Raw genomic sequence first — 14,748 nt, forward strand, 5'->3', positions numbered from 1 at the left:
ATAAAAGATCTAATTTCTCTAAATTACCTTCAGTGGCCCTGATCAAAACATCATCACGCAGATGCTTATATCAGGCACCACACTGTCGAACAATAACAACATGCTGAATGGACACCGGACAAGTGACATCTCCCCCGCAACTTCCTCCAGCTCATTCTGGGGACATATAATCCCTCCAGCAGGTCCTAGGCTGACCCCAGGGTCTCATACTAGTAGGCCGTGCCTGGTACACCCCCAGTTGGAGGCGTCCAGGGGGCATCCTGATCAGACACCCGAACCACCTCAGCTGACTCGTCTCAATGCGGAGGAGTAGCAGCTGTACTCTGAGCTCCTTCCAGGTGACCGAGCTCCTCAGCCTGTCAGTAGAGTGTGGAGCTCATTTCTGTTGCTTGTATCCTCGATCTCATTCTTTCTCTATATATTTGGGTCATTCTACAGAAACGACCGTTTCTGTGTCCCTAGCATTTACAGATATATTACACTTGAAAAACATGTTAGAGTTACAATTTATTCATATTTTTAAATATAACAATGTTATTTTAACAGTTACACCATCTTGAGCCTCAATTTATCAATATTGTTCTTTTTCAATTATCTAGAGCTCAAAGCACCACAGAAGAGCTCGTCCTCACAGCCATGTGTGAAGGCTGAGGCCATATTTTGAGTTAGAAAAACACATTTTTCTGCAGTTTAAGTACAATAATCTATACATTACTATGGAATATATGATTTAAATGACAAAGAAAATATACGCCAAATAAATATTATAGAATATACCATGAACGTTCCCCAGGAGTCGTGTCACTGGTGTTACCATGTAACAACAAATCTCTTATTTTGAAATAACAGTCACACTGATGACGTCACTCGACCTCCTTTGACCTGTTTTCTGTGGATCTATGAAGAAAAGCTCATGGTGAGTCCACTGAGTCTCTCAGTTCTCAGAGATTTTCTCATTCAGCTCATGACCTCATACGAAGCTTTTAGCTGACGTCACTGGCGTGACCGACTTTATTCTGAGGTCACTGTGAAAAAATAGAAGACAAATGGATTAAATTCCATATTTTAGTGGACGTTCCCTGACTGACAGCGTGTGGTTTGACATTCTGCAACAGCCGTTCTCTAAAATGCATTGATCATTAAAAACGTCTCTGGTGTTTCCTTTATTATGTGGAACACCGATGAGGACCGGCAACCCCAGTGACTCCTGTGGAGAGGTAGAGAAGTGGACGTTTCTGTAGAATGACCCATTTATATACATACATTTTTTCCCTGATGCTGAAAATTGAAAAAGCTGTACTCTATGTCCATTTTCTGATGGTCTCTGACTTTTGCACAGTACTGTACACCTGCCTCGTCAGCGACCTCGCTGAACCTGAAACCTGCTTCGAAAGGCTGTTTTTTTTCCCTGCTTGCATTTCTTTACATAAGTACTAACCTTTGCGCTCGGCAGCGAAGTGGTCAGCCTGCCTTCGTCTGTAAATCTATATGTGTCCATGTATGCATATGTATGTGTACGTTGGTTTAAGGCTGCAACGAGAAACGGACCTGACACTGAAGTCGCTGTGACGTGAGGAGATGAAGCCGAGCACCTCCTCCCTGAACACCATCACAAAAATAGATTATTCAAATCTGAGAATTTGCATGCAAAAGATAAACGAGCACAGATACGATTTATTTTCTCAGCTTTAGTCTCGGATGTTCAGCGACGGGGCCGCGATCAGCTTCCGAGGCACGTCTGTCCCTCCACCCAGACCCTCTCTCCGTCTCTCGAGTGTTACTTACACTCAGACTCAATGACACCCTGCTCGCCAGTAATGACTAACATTGTTTAGGTGAAGCTGCTGCCAGCCTGTCAACCTCTCAAGGGTCTAGATCATCACACAGCGCAGACCACATGTGTCTGGACCACCAGACTGAAGGTAGGGGCAGATGTTTGGAAGAACAGCGGCTACAAACACAGACCTGACTGGAGAAATTTGGTGCTAACAGTGTTGGAAGTATAGTTGCCTCATGGCATAATTAACCCAACAGAGGTTCCACGCAGCGCTGCGTAGCATCATGTAGTGTCACGTAGCAGATACAGTACCAAGTGCAGCCATACCTGATAGAACATGTAGCAGTAAGAGCTCCAACAAACCTCAAAGCAGGTTCATTCTCACACTCTAATCACACACTCTTAAGTAGAGATGGTTCTTCAAGGGTTCACTAGTAAAGACAAGAACCATAAAGAGAACCACTTGCATGCTTAAATGGTTTTCTGCATAGTCAAACGGTTCTTTAGCTTGATGTGTTGTATACACTTTAAAAATGATGTCTTCAAGGGTTCTTTAGTGAAGAAAATGGTTCTCTATAGAGCCATCACACTCAAAAAGCCCTTCAGATTGATGAAGAATGGGTTGAAGATGGTTCTATGTAGATGGGGCAAGATTAGGGCACCAGCCCTGTGACTGGAAGGTCGCCGGTTCGATCCCCTCGGCTGACAGTCCATGACTGAGGTGCCCTTGAGCAAGACACCTAACCCCCAGTTGCTCCCCGGGCGCCGTGGACAGGGCTGACCACCGCTCCGGGCAAGTGTGCTCACTGCCCCCTAGTGTGTGTGTTCACTAGTGTGTATGTGGGTGTTTCACTGCACAGATGGGTTAAATGCAGAGGTCTAATTCCACAGTGACAAATGGTTCTAAAATCCTAATTCTATATAAAACCTCATTAAGAAGGGTTCAATATAGTACCAAAACAGGTTCCATTATCGCTACAAGCCAAAGAACCCTTTATGGTGCTATGTAGAAACATGCACTTTTATCAAAACGGGTTCTTTATGTCTATATATGACATTGTTTGATGGAGAATGTGCTGTAGATGGTTCTATTTAGAAACTATATAGCACTAAAATAGAACCCTTTTGGCTAAGAGTGTATGGTTCTTTTTGGAACCTTTATGAAAAAGGTTCTAATTAGCACCAAACAGGCTTGAGATTGTAACGATAGCAAAACCCTCTTTGGAGAGTTATACAGCACCATATACAACACATTCTCCATCAAACTAAAGAACCATTTCACCATACAAAGAACCCTTTAAGCATTCGCATGCTTCTTTGAGTGTTCATGGTTCTATATAGAATCACTGTCTTTACTAAAGAACCCTTGAAGAAGCACCTTTGTTAAAGAAGGTGGAATCAGAAGCCACCCAGCACACGGCCTGTTGACCATCCTGCCATCAGGCAGGAGATTCCGCAGCATCCAGGCCAGAACAACCCGGCTAATGAACAGCTTCTACCCACAGGCTGTCAGGCTTCTGAACAAGCTGTGAAGCCGTGGGTCCAACTACCATTTTCAGTCAGTCACTTTGTATCATATCATCTCTGCTATGGACAGTAACACCTTAACACTAAGCCACTTTAAAGAACAACAACACAGTCACTCAAGTCACTTTCAAATGCATACTGTCTCTATGTCTTGTGTATATTGTCTCTTTATTTTGTGTATATTTTACTATATTTTGCATATATTTTCTCTAGACTTTGAGATATATATATATATATATATATATATACACATATATACACACACATATACACACATCTTTACAAATGTTCTATGTAGAACCATATATTCACATGTTCTCTATTAATCTGAATGAGTATTTTACTATGAAAAGAACCATTAAAACATGCAGTATGTTCTAAACAGAACTGTTTCCTTTACTAAAGAGCCCTTTAATTGGTTTGATCGTAATCGGGGCATTTATTTTATGAGAATTTGAGAAGAGAAAGTTAAAATAGCTAAAGCAACTTTACTTCAGTATCCATAATGCAAAAGGTACTACTTTTTCTGGCAGAAGAACTTAAACCAACATTAAAACACATTTGAACAGTGGTGGACAAAGTACACAAACCAGGTACTGGAGTTAAAGTAGATTCCCAAGGTAAAATATTCCTCCAGTAAAAGTAGAAGTTCCTCCGTTTAGAGCTCCACTTGAGTAAAAGTACTAAAGTATTCCCCTTCAAATGTACTTAAGTATAAAGTAAAAGTACTAAAAGAGTAATTCTGGCTCTGATGTCCTGTTATCATTTTTATAACCAGACTGGCTTCATGAAGTCATTTCAGGTGAAAGTCCTCCAGCGTCTCTCTTGGTAAACCAGTCTTTTAATAGAACGTCATTAATTAGTGACGCTGACGTCTATTAAAATGATCAGAAGCACAAAACACTGAAGGTAAACAGTTTCCATCAGGGAGAACCGAGTGGCTCTGAAATCACTTTTTACACACAAGCAAAGTTTCAGTTTCAGATTTATTTACAACTTAGTTCCAAGTTTAAGTTGAATAAAAACTGGCTTTAAACTCAGGATCACAGATGAGCTCCTTTACTATGTTGATCTGTAGGCGTCTGTTCATAAACATAAACCAGCCCAAACTCATTTACTATAAAATGAAATGGTGTTTGTAGAAATTCAGAAAAAAGCCGCGTCAGTCTCGACTGCATATGTGGACATATTTCTATATTGTGCTCTATTTACACAAAGTTAGGTTAGTTCATCATTTATGTTGAACAGACTCTCCCAAAGTTTTACGCTGCTGCGCTGACGTTGAACCGCGTGCTGCACTGGGTCGGTATGACCAACAGGTCAAAACCAGCTCTAAACAAAGTGACCACTGGGCCCTGATTGGTGCTCTGGCTTTGCGCTTCTTTCGTTTTGACATGTTACGTTTTTATACACACAGAAACCAAAAGGAACGACAGATTTCTCAAAATGTAGGAGGAAAAAGTCGGATATTAGACTCTGAAATGTAGTGGAGTGAAAGGAAAAAGTCGCCCAGAATGAAGAAACTTCAGTACAGATACACCAAAAATACCAAAGTACAGAAACTAATTACATTTACTCAGTTACTCAGTTACTGTCCAACACTGCATTTAGTACAATGTTAGGACATTTGTTGCTTTAGTTTTTATTGTTTTTGTAGAACTTTTGTAGAACAGAACACTGGAGGTTGTGAGTTATGGTGAACAGCACTTAGCTTGAGCTTGTACCTGCAACCGAATCACTGCTGAGATGTTATTTGTGATAACACAGCTGTTGAATAAAAACTTGCTTCTAACTATCGGGAAAAAAGCTGCTGATGACTATAGTTGCGCATTGAAACTTTGTCCAGTTTAGCTCACTATATCAAGTTGAGAAATCTTAAAGTCTATATTTTGAACTATTCTGGTGCTTTGTCACATGTTGACTTCAATCAAAGGAAAAAGCACTGCATTACGCAGGTAATTATGTCATTGAAATGAAAATTGTAGAGCAAGCCAACAATAAAAACTCAACAGATTCAACCGTCCAAGTCATTTCACCCAATTTTCTTCTAAAACTTTCTTCTGAAAGGCCATTGTCCACTCTCAGCGCCTGATTTTGAAGTAGTTTACAAGTAACGTTGTGAATTGCCATGGAAACCAGCTTAAAAACATTTCTGCTCCACTCATTTCCTCCATACAAACCGATGAAGTGGTGCTTACCTATAGACGTGGTGGCAGGAACCGGGTCCTTGGACACTGTGAGGGTTAACAAAAGAATGAAGAGAATAAATGAATTAATCTGCCTAGAGTCAAAACATTCAGGGAAATAAAGGCTGCCACTGAGGGAGAGTTCGGTACCTGAGTAGTAAGAGTTGAGGAGTGATTTACTTTGCAGCGTCTTGCCCTGGACGGAGAAGGAGCAGGGAGACGAGGAGGCTGCAGGAGAAAGAACGACACAAGACGGTTATTAAGGAGTTCTTTAGCGAAGATGATGGTTCTGTTTAGATCCAGGAGTTCTATATATAACCGTTTACATGCTTAAGTGGTTCTTTGCATGGTGACCTGGTTCTAAAGATTGACCGAGAATGTGTTGTGTGCAGTTCTATATAGAACCTTTCTGGGAAACACCAAAGCACTAAATGTTACAAGCTTGACATCGTAACCATTGCAGAACCCGATGAGGAACCCAATGAAGAGCCATTTCACCATGTAATGATCCATTTAAGCACACAGATGGTTCTTTGAGTGTTCACAGTTCTATACAGGATTATTGTCTTTAGTAAAATCTCTCGAAGAGTAATCTTTTTTAAGAGCGTAGAACCGTGCAAAAGTCAGAGACCCCTCATTAATTTAATTACCTTCCAGTCAAAACAGCCATTTAGTACAAGTCATTAACTTTTCAGCAGAAAATGTTTAGCAGAATGTTTAATAGAAAATAACCACATATGATGTCAGTTGTTTCGGTACTGAGTCCACTCTACATTTACTCTATATTTAGTGACTGTGCAATGTTCAATTATTATCCGACAGTTCCTTTTGGTCCATATTCAATTATATTCAATTATCGTTAAATGACATTTTTAGGGGCGGCACGGTGGTGCGGTGGGTAGCGCTGTCGCCTCACAGCGAGGAGGGTCTGGGTTCAATTCCCCTGCCAGGTGACTGTGTGGAGTTTGCATGTTCTCCCCGTGTCTGCGTGGGTTTCCTCAGGGTTCTCTGGTTTCCTCCCACAGTCCAAAGACATGCAGTCAGGCCAATTGGACAGGCTGAATTGCCCCTAGGTGTGAGTGACTGTCTGTGTCTGTCGGTCTGCCCTGCAATGGACTGGCGACCTGTCCAGGGTGTATCCTGCCTTCCGCCCAATGACTGCTGGGATAGGCTCCAGCACCCCCCCTGCGACTCTGACGGAGAAGACGGACGGACGGAAGGACGGACGGACGGACGGACGGACGGACGGACGGACGGACGGACGGACGGACGGACGGACGGAAGGACGGACGTTTTTTAGTTCCTTATAGGAACAAATGGGGTGCCAAATTGTGTGCACCTCAGTTACGTCATATCGATACAAGTCCATTAAGAACACACTACCAACCATGTGGGGAACCATAGCAGCCACTTAGCAACACCCTAGCAACCACTTGGGATGCCATAGCAACAGCTTATCAACGCTTTTGCAACCATAGTAACCATTTGGCAACACCCTAACAACCTCTAACCACCCAGGAGCTGCTTAAGCAGCTTCCCTTCTTCTCAGGAGCCTCACTTTCAGCTCCTCAAACAATCTGTAGACACGCCTCCAAAGTTCAGTCTCAGAAGCTGGTTGATGATTTTATGAAGTGATCAAACCCATTCAGTGGGGCTGAGGTCAGGACTCTGGGGCGCCCTCTATATATAGATTATTGTGCCCATAATGTAAATATGTAAATGTAAAAATAAATAAATGGAATGTTGAGATCTTAGACATATACAAGGATTCTGTTCTGATCTATTTAAACCCAAGACATTAATATAGTAATAAACTAAACAAACAAAATCATTTATAGGGTTCTTTCTATTGGGAAGTGTCTGTCCCAAAATCTAAACCCCTAAATTGACACTTGGGAAAATAATATTTTTTGTTGTTTTCTTTTTAGTGTTTTTTGAAAGATAGAGCCCAATTTTAGCCACATCCCTGCATTGTACAGCAGGAAGTGAGGCTGCATCCCTGTCCCTCATGGCCACATGGTGAGCAGTTGGATCCCATTGTTTTGAAATAAATGTGTCCTGAAGTCTGAAAGTCAGTGAGGATCATTAAGAATCACCATATTTTCTGCAGTTCAGCACTTTTTAGTGTTTTAGTGTAAAATATGGTGATTTTCTGTGTGAACAGCTGTTCAAAGCCGTGTCTGCTGGAGTTTTTGAACTCAAAATGAGCTAAAATTGTCACCGAAACAGTCACGACTGAGACATTTGGTACAGTTTGGGTACTTATGATGGTTTTGGTAGAGATAAAATTGAACATAGAATCATTTATTTCAATAAAAGGAACATAATTAAGGTTTAGAGTCACAAAGTCCTTAAAAAGCACTACAATGATATAATGGTTTAAATAAATATACATAAACTTAGTTTGTTACGTGGCTCATTATGGCATTGGCCTTTTTACTAGTTATTTGGTGGTGCATTGTGTCAGTTTCAACTTCACAAATCTCCAAAAAATGAAATATCGTGATGCAAACTGTATCGTGTATCGAGGAAATGTATCGTGATATTTTTTTGCCATTTTGCCCACCCATAGCTAAAACTGACTCATGGTTATGCTGATGCACTTCTAGGCTTTTTCAGTCAGCTAATTCCACGTGAATCACTGAATTTGAGCACCGAAAACTGTATTCGATTGTTGACGAATATTTTCGGCACATACAAATGTTCCTCCACCAGTGTTTATCTGACACACAGCTCACACAAACCCTCGGTATCCGCAAGACTGTGAATCAGCTGAAGCACCAAGCACGACCCACAGAGCCAAAACACACTGACTCATAAGGAAACTAAACCTGGCTCTTACTGACGTGTGCAGAGCAGCCGTCGTGTCCTACTCTCCGCTGAGACGCGCTCGCCCTCTGCTTCTGCAGCGCTGGATCTGGGGTACTTTACATTTTAATGACTAACAGGACATTCTACACAGGGCCTCTCTCTGCGCGACCCTCCGCATCTGATGTGGGATGGTATATGTTAATGCTAAAGCGTGCGGCTCTCCACTATCTGTTAAACAAAAACCGCTTCCGCAGCAAAAGCTCCAATCAGCGGGTCGACCGGGTTCATCTGAGAGTGTGCGAGTGTTGAAACGGAGAACGATCTCACTGCAGGTGTCTCTGTGTTCATTTAGATGGTAATAGCCTTCCAGTGCTGAAGTTGCGGGTTCGGGGCGACGATCAGGCATAAATCTGTATCTGACGGAAGTTCCAGCACATCTCAAACCAAGACACGCTTACAAAACATGAAAATGCCGTGGCTGATAAGTCAGGCTGGTGGGCTGTGCAAATATTTAGCATTAAACTCTTTTCACCGCTCACTTTGGGGGCTTACAGGTCTAGAATACAGGGCCCACTGAGCCACTCACTGAATAGCTCAGTTTAAAGAACATCCACTGATTTTTTTTTATTTTTAATTAATTAATTTATTTATTTCTGCATAATTAAACAACTAAGATGTAAACAGAGTCATTCGGAGCGGTTTGGTGTGAAACGCTCAGTTCTGGAGAAACTTACCAAGTCAGAACTGCTCACAGTGGTGGTGATAGGAACCAGACGTCCTCCTCTAAGAGCTCCATTATACTAAAGTTATTACATGAAATGGTTATGAATTCGCTGCCTGAAGGCTACTAAGGTTTCAAGGTAAAGACTGGCTTAAAATATATATTTTCGTAGCCCATTCATGGTGGAGGGAGACTATTTATTCCAGATTTTCCACTATTTTCCCATCATCAACATTCCATATAAGCCCAGAAGCCTGGTGTAGGTTCTCTGGTGGTTCTGGATGGTAAATAAAATGTCTATATCTGTGTTGTAGTCATGGCGACGCCTGGTTCCCATCACCACCACTGTAAAGACGTCTGAACCACTTCACACCAAACCGCTGAATGACTTTGTACTTATCAATGACTAAGTCATACAGAGATTTTGAAAAATCTGTGGAATTCCCCTTTAAAGCGGGTCTTTTATTGCATTGCTTCAAAAAGCTCTTTTAAGAGAGTGACACAGACTGAGCAAAGTTTTACTAAAACACAGAAAAAACGTTATTTAGTGAGTGAAATTGCCTTAAATATAGTGTCCATCTCTAATATTACTCATTTTAAGACTGTTGTAAGAGTATTATAGTATTTCTCAAGTATTTTTACTTGTTTTGAGTTATTCTGTCTTGTGAAAGTGTCTCATTGGGGCAAATCATTTTACTTGTTTCAAGAAACAGTACAAACTAGCAAAACTACACTGCAAAAATGACAGCTTGTCAAGTAAAATTGTATTAAAAGTAGTCAATAAATCTAATATTGTGTATGTTGGAAAGCTGTAAGCTTAATTTAACATCATTTCACTTATTTCTAGACATCTTTGCTTAATAAAATTACTCAAAATTAGTAAAAAATGTACAGAAATAAGCAAGATTATCGTATAATAAGTGCACATCCATCTCAAAATGGGAAATATTACATATACCAATTAGATTTAAGATGATTTTACTTTAATAGATGTCATTTTTCTCAGTGTACAGTAAGTATCAAAGACATAACAAATGTTTGCTGGATATAAACAAGCCTAGAAATTGTCTCAAAAGCTAGAAATAAGTTGATCAGTCTTACTATATTCATACAAACATCTCAAACTTATTTATATTAGATATTTTAATGGATTTTCAGTGATTTTACTGGCAAGTATATCATTATTTGCAGGGAGGCTGTGTGTAGAAAGCAAAGCTGGCAGAGTTTGGTTTGTATACAACTGATTCTGCTGCTGTTTCTTCCTAAAGAAGTGCTGACGGTGCACTGCTGTGTCCAGGTCTGCTGATGAGCCGCAGCGTTTCAGCAGCATGTTCTCCGCAGCACCGTCAAATCTCAGGCCATTACTGGAAACAGCGCTGAACACAGAGCCACCCAGAAGAAGGAAACTGCTGCCTAATCACTGTGGTAAACCCGAAAATTCACATAATGTGATTATTGAGAATTATCATGTCTCCCTTTTCTCGCTCTTTCAGGCTCGCTCTCTTTTCTCGCACTGACCAGCCCCATTCAAATGAGTCCATTCACAAAGGCCACGGTGACATTTTGAGCAGAAAGAGACTCAGAAAGACCCCTCCTAATTACAGCCCCGTGCACAGTGGGCCACAGTGGGCCACTTAAGACAGAGAAAGGAGGGGAGCGAAAAAACCACCGGCCAGCCTAAATGCCACTCACGCTCCTTTTCTTCACCCAGTCCTTGGAAAGAAGTCGATGCGAACGGCCTCTTGATATGTAGAGTGCTTCTGTTCTGTTCTTCTTTGTTCAGGCAAAAAGCGGCACTCTGAAACGGTCAATACGAAGGCGAAGACGGCGGAGATGGACAGCCAGAGAAAAGGACAGTGATGCAAATCTCAGAAAAGAGAGGAGAGAGTAAAAAATTACAGGTGGTTGACCCCTCTTGGAGGCCGAGGCTGATGAGAGCGGCGCTCACTTGAGGCATATAGAACAGCGGTGGGACAAACAGGCTGTTAAAATAGCAGAGCACTCCGGCGCTCCGACAGGTCACCGCATTCGGAGGCCTGAAGCTATTACCTGACCTCTGGAGAGGCGGCTGAGGCGAGATCATTAGATTTGAGTGGAAGAGACGCATTAAAGCAGCATTTTCTTGGAAAAGCTGAGTTTTCCTGCAGTTTTTTTGCGGAAACAGTTTGATGCCCCATATTTTTGAATGTCCATAAAGTCGTTTTAGCCCATATATTAGCATTGAGCAGCTAAAAAACAGGCTATTACGGTATCATCATGATTCGGAGGCTACAATGTTCCTCATCCTGGGGTCCTCATCAAATCCTCTGTCTCTATATCTGTGTTTGTGTATCTTTGTGATGATCCAGCTCAGAAATCCAGTTCAAACCCTTCCTGAATCCGTAGAGCCGCCTTTTCCATTCCATCTGATCATGAAATCATAAGACACTCACATCCAGAGTTATGAGCCTATGAAGAGGGGCTGAGATACACGTCATCTGCCTCTCACCGTGTGGAGCTGCTGGATTCGTGTGTCCGTCTACATTCTGTGTGAAACTGACCGCTGGACACTCAGGAGATCACTAAGGACTGACTATCACGCCGGAAACCCTTCTTTCTTCATTCAGTCCACATCAGAGACTCGTGTGAAACGGCGTCAGAGAGTTTACAGCTGCTGAAGCTGCTGCAGCAGGTTTGGAAAGTAGTGATGAAGATAACGGAGCGTTTAGATATGAAACATATGAGGATCGTGTTCTATGAAGAGCCTTTAGAAGAGCATTTAAGGAGAGATGAACTCATCGAGAGAGAATGACCTCAGACCACAGAGGGTTAAAACATCTTAAAAAGTGTTCTCAAACTCATGACAGACAGTTTATGTCAGAAACAACGTTACCGAATCCGTTGAGGTCCTGGTTGCTGGTGGAGAAAGGGTCGTCCTTGTGCAGAGTGCTGACTTTGCCGGTGCTTTTGTCCGCCGTGCCGACCGGCCCCATCTCTCTCTGAGTGCTGCTGCTGGCGGTCTCCTTCTGTTTCTTAGCCAATTTCCTTTAAAAATCACCCACAAGAGAAGAAGTTCACACATCCAGTCCACAACACAGAGAACAGTGAATACACGAGCGTCTCAAAGCACTGGAGGACCATTAATGTTCACTATCTGTCCAAAAGTGTCTCAGTATAATCTCCACTCTGAAACAGCTGCACATGAGTCTAAGGTCACCATGTCCATGCCACATGTGGGCTAGAGGGGTATAAAGCCCCCCAGCAATGGGCTGTGGAGCAGTGGAGCTGCGTTCTCCGGCATGGTGGAGCTCCATCCAGTACCTTTTAGATGATTATTGATCCAGAACTGACCATCCAACATCAGTACCTGACCTCACTAATGCTCAATCAAACCCTCACAGCAATGTTCTAGCATCAGTACCTGACCTACATCCTTAAAAAGATGATTCTTCAAGGGTTCTTTATTAAAGAAAATAGTTTTATATAGATCTATGAACTATGAACACTCAAGGGATTTTGTTTCTAGCAGTATCTGAACTCAGGACCGGCTTTCTCTCTAACCTATTAGTAACCTATTGGCTCTGGATAAGAGCGTCTGCTAAATGCTGTAAATGATTAGTGTTCTCCTCCAAGCGGGGTCAGCTGTCCAGTGGCGCTGTGTTAGCAGCAGGAAAGATGCAGTGGCTTAACATCGTCACAGCAATGTTCCAACACACTGCAAAAAAATGACATCTGAACAAGCGAAGTCTAGTCCAAATATGTAATATTCCATGTTTTGACACGTTTTTGTACAAATACTATACAATTATAAAACACATTTCTAGATGTTCTGGATAATTGAGTTAGTTTCAAGCATTTCTTAAAACTGGCATAATTATATGCCAACATAATGAGATAATTCACTCAATAAAACGACTCAAAACAAGTCAAAAACATCCAGAAATAAGTTAAATCGTCTTTTTATACTTGTATAGCTTCCAATAGTCCAATGAGGAATATCAGACATTTAGACTGTCGCCTCACAGCGAGGAGGGCCTGGGTTCGATTCCCCTGCCGGGTGACTGGGGTCCTCTCTGTGTGGAGTTTGCATGTTCTCCCGTGTCTGCGTGGGTTTCCTCCAGGTTCTCCGGTTTCCTCCCACAGTCCAAAGACATGCAGTCAGGCCAATTGGACGTGCTAAATTGCGCCTGGGTGTGAGTGACTGTCTGTGTCTGTCTGTCTGCCCTGCGATGGACTGGCGACCCATCCAGGGTGTATCCTGCCTTCCGCCTGATGACTGCTGGGATAGGCTCCAGCACCCCCCCGTGACCCTGAGGCAGAAGTGGCTTAGAAAACGGATGGATGGACTAGATTTAAGATCATTTTACTTATAGATAATAAACAATCTTTTGCAGTGCATCTAGTGTAAAGCCTCCCCAGAAGAGTGGAGGCTGTTACTGCAGCAAAGGCCCCACTAATCCCCTTCATTTCAGAGGAAACACTGGAGTCTCCACACTTTTGGACAGATAGTGTAGAGTTTAGATTGAGTCCATGCCGGTTTACTCGTCCAAGCTTCTCGGGGTCTGTAGAGTTAAGAAGATTTCTATAACAATGTTTTTTCTTTCTTTCATTCACATCATGGCCAGACCAAACTTCGCTGTGAGTTTTGGCCGAGTCCACTTTGATCACAACACAGATCAATCAACATGCTGAAGCTCTGCAGGCAGAGTCGGGTAATAAATCCAGCTGTTGTATAACAGATGCTAAAATAAGGCCGTGCTGACGGACGTTTGACTGAGTGGCGAGCTCAAACGAAGTGCTGAAAAATGAGCTACACTTCAGTTTGGAATGAAAGTTTGCTGCTGAGATCAGTCATGGCAACGTGAGTAAGTAAACACACCTCTGTGAGGTTAACAGATGAACACAGACAGCGGTGTAAAAACACACCATGCAATCCTAAAGCAGCACAAACAGAAACACACATAAACAAGCCAAACACAAAGACAACAGGGTTAACAGCTGGAGAAAAAGAAGCAGGGATCTTTGTAAACGTGTGTGAATGGTTTCGGCTGATCACTGCAAAAAACTGGTTTACTGGCCAATAAAATTGTCTTAAATCTAGTCTAAATATCTGGTATCCCGAATTTTAAGATTGCTGTAAGCATATAATAAGATTATTTAACATATTTGTAGACATTCTTACATTTTGAGTAATTTTATTAAGCCAAATGCTCAATATAGTGGCCGATCATTTTGCTTATTTTACGAAATGTGCTTGAAACCAGCAAAATTATCTGCTAATATGACACAATAGTGATAAAATGACTTTAAACAAGTGGAAAAACATCTAGAAATAAGTTGTATAATCTTCGTGTTAATACAGCCGTCTCAGAATGAGGAACTTTACACATTTAGACTAGATTTAAGATGATTTCTCTTGTTAAGATACCTTTTTTTTGCAGTGATCCTGGGACAAACTGGATATTAATGAATGTTTGGTTGTAATATCCGCAGTGATGTTTGAATAAAAAGCCAGAGATTTCTCACGTGCTACGATTTTAAATGCTAAACTTTGCCAGGTGGAAGATTGCGCAAGCATGTCCTGTTTGTGTAGAAACACTTCATACATATGCGAAGTCTGTATGTCGCTTTAATGGAACCTTTTCTAGATCACTGCGCTGCATTTTTATGCATCAAATTGTCATTTATATGCGCTCAATAATCAGATCATAATCAGATTTCTGCAGTTATCCGATTATTCAAATGGT

General features: G+C 41.8%; 1 protein-coding gene across 14 annotated transcripts in view; it reads right to left on the reverse strand.

Annotated features, from left to right (window-relative positions):
- ptprt (protein tyrosine phosphatase receptor type T) overlaps positions 1–14,748 on the reverse strand; it is a 475,774-nt gene that overhangs the window by 111,877 nt on the left and 349,149 nt on the right. For all 14 annotated transcript variants that reach the window (XM_017723239.2, XM_017723236.2, XM_017723234.2 and 11 more), the window contains 3 exons: positions 11,895–12,046; positions 5,641–5,718; positions 5,503–5,538 (listed from right to left, as the gene is read on the reverse strand). In XM_017723239.2, coding sequence (XP_017578728.1) covers positions 5,503–5,538; positions 5,641–5,718; positions 11,895–12,046 — 266 coding nt within the window. The remainder of the gene's footprint in view (positions 1–5,502; positions 5,539–5,640; positions 5,719–11,894; positions 12,047–14,748) is intronic.

The sequence above is a fragment of the Pygocentrus nattereri genome, chromosome 26, assembly GCF_015220715.1.
Source record: "Pygocentrus nattereri isolate fPygNat1 chromosome 26, fPygNat1.pri, whole genome shotgun sequence".
NCBI lineage: Eukaryota > Metazoa > Chordata > Actinopteri > Characiformes > Serrasalmidae > Pygocentrus > Pygocentrus nattereri.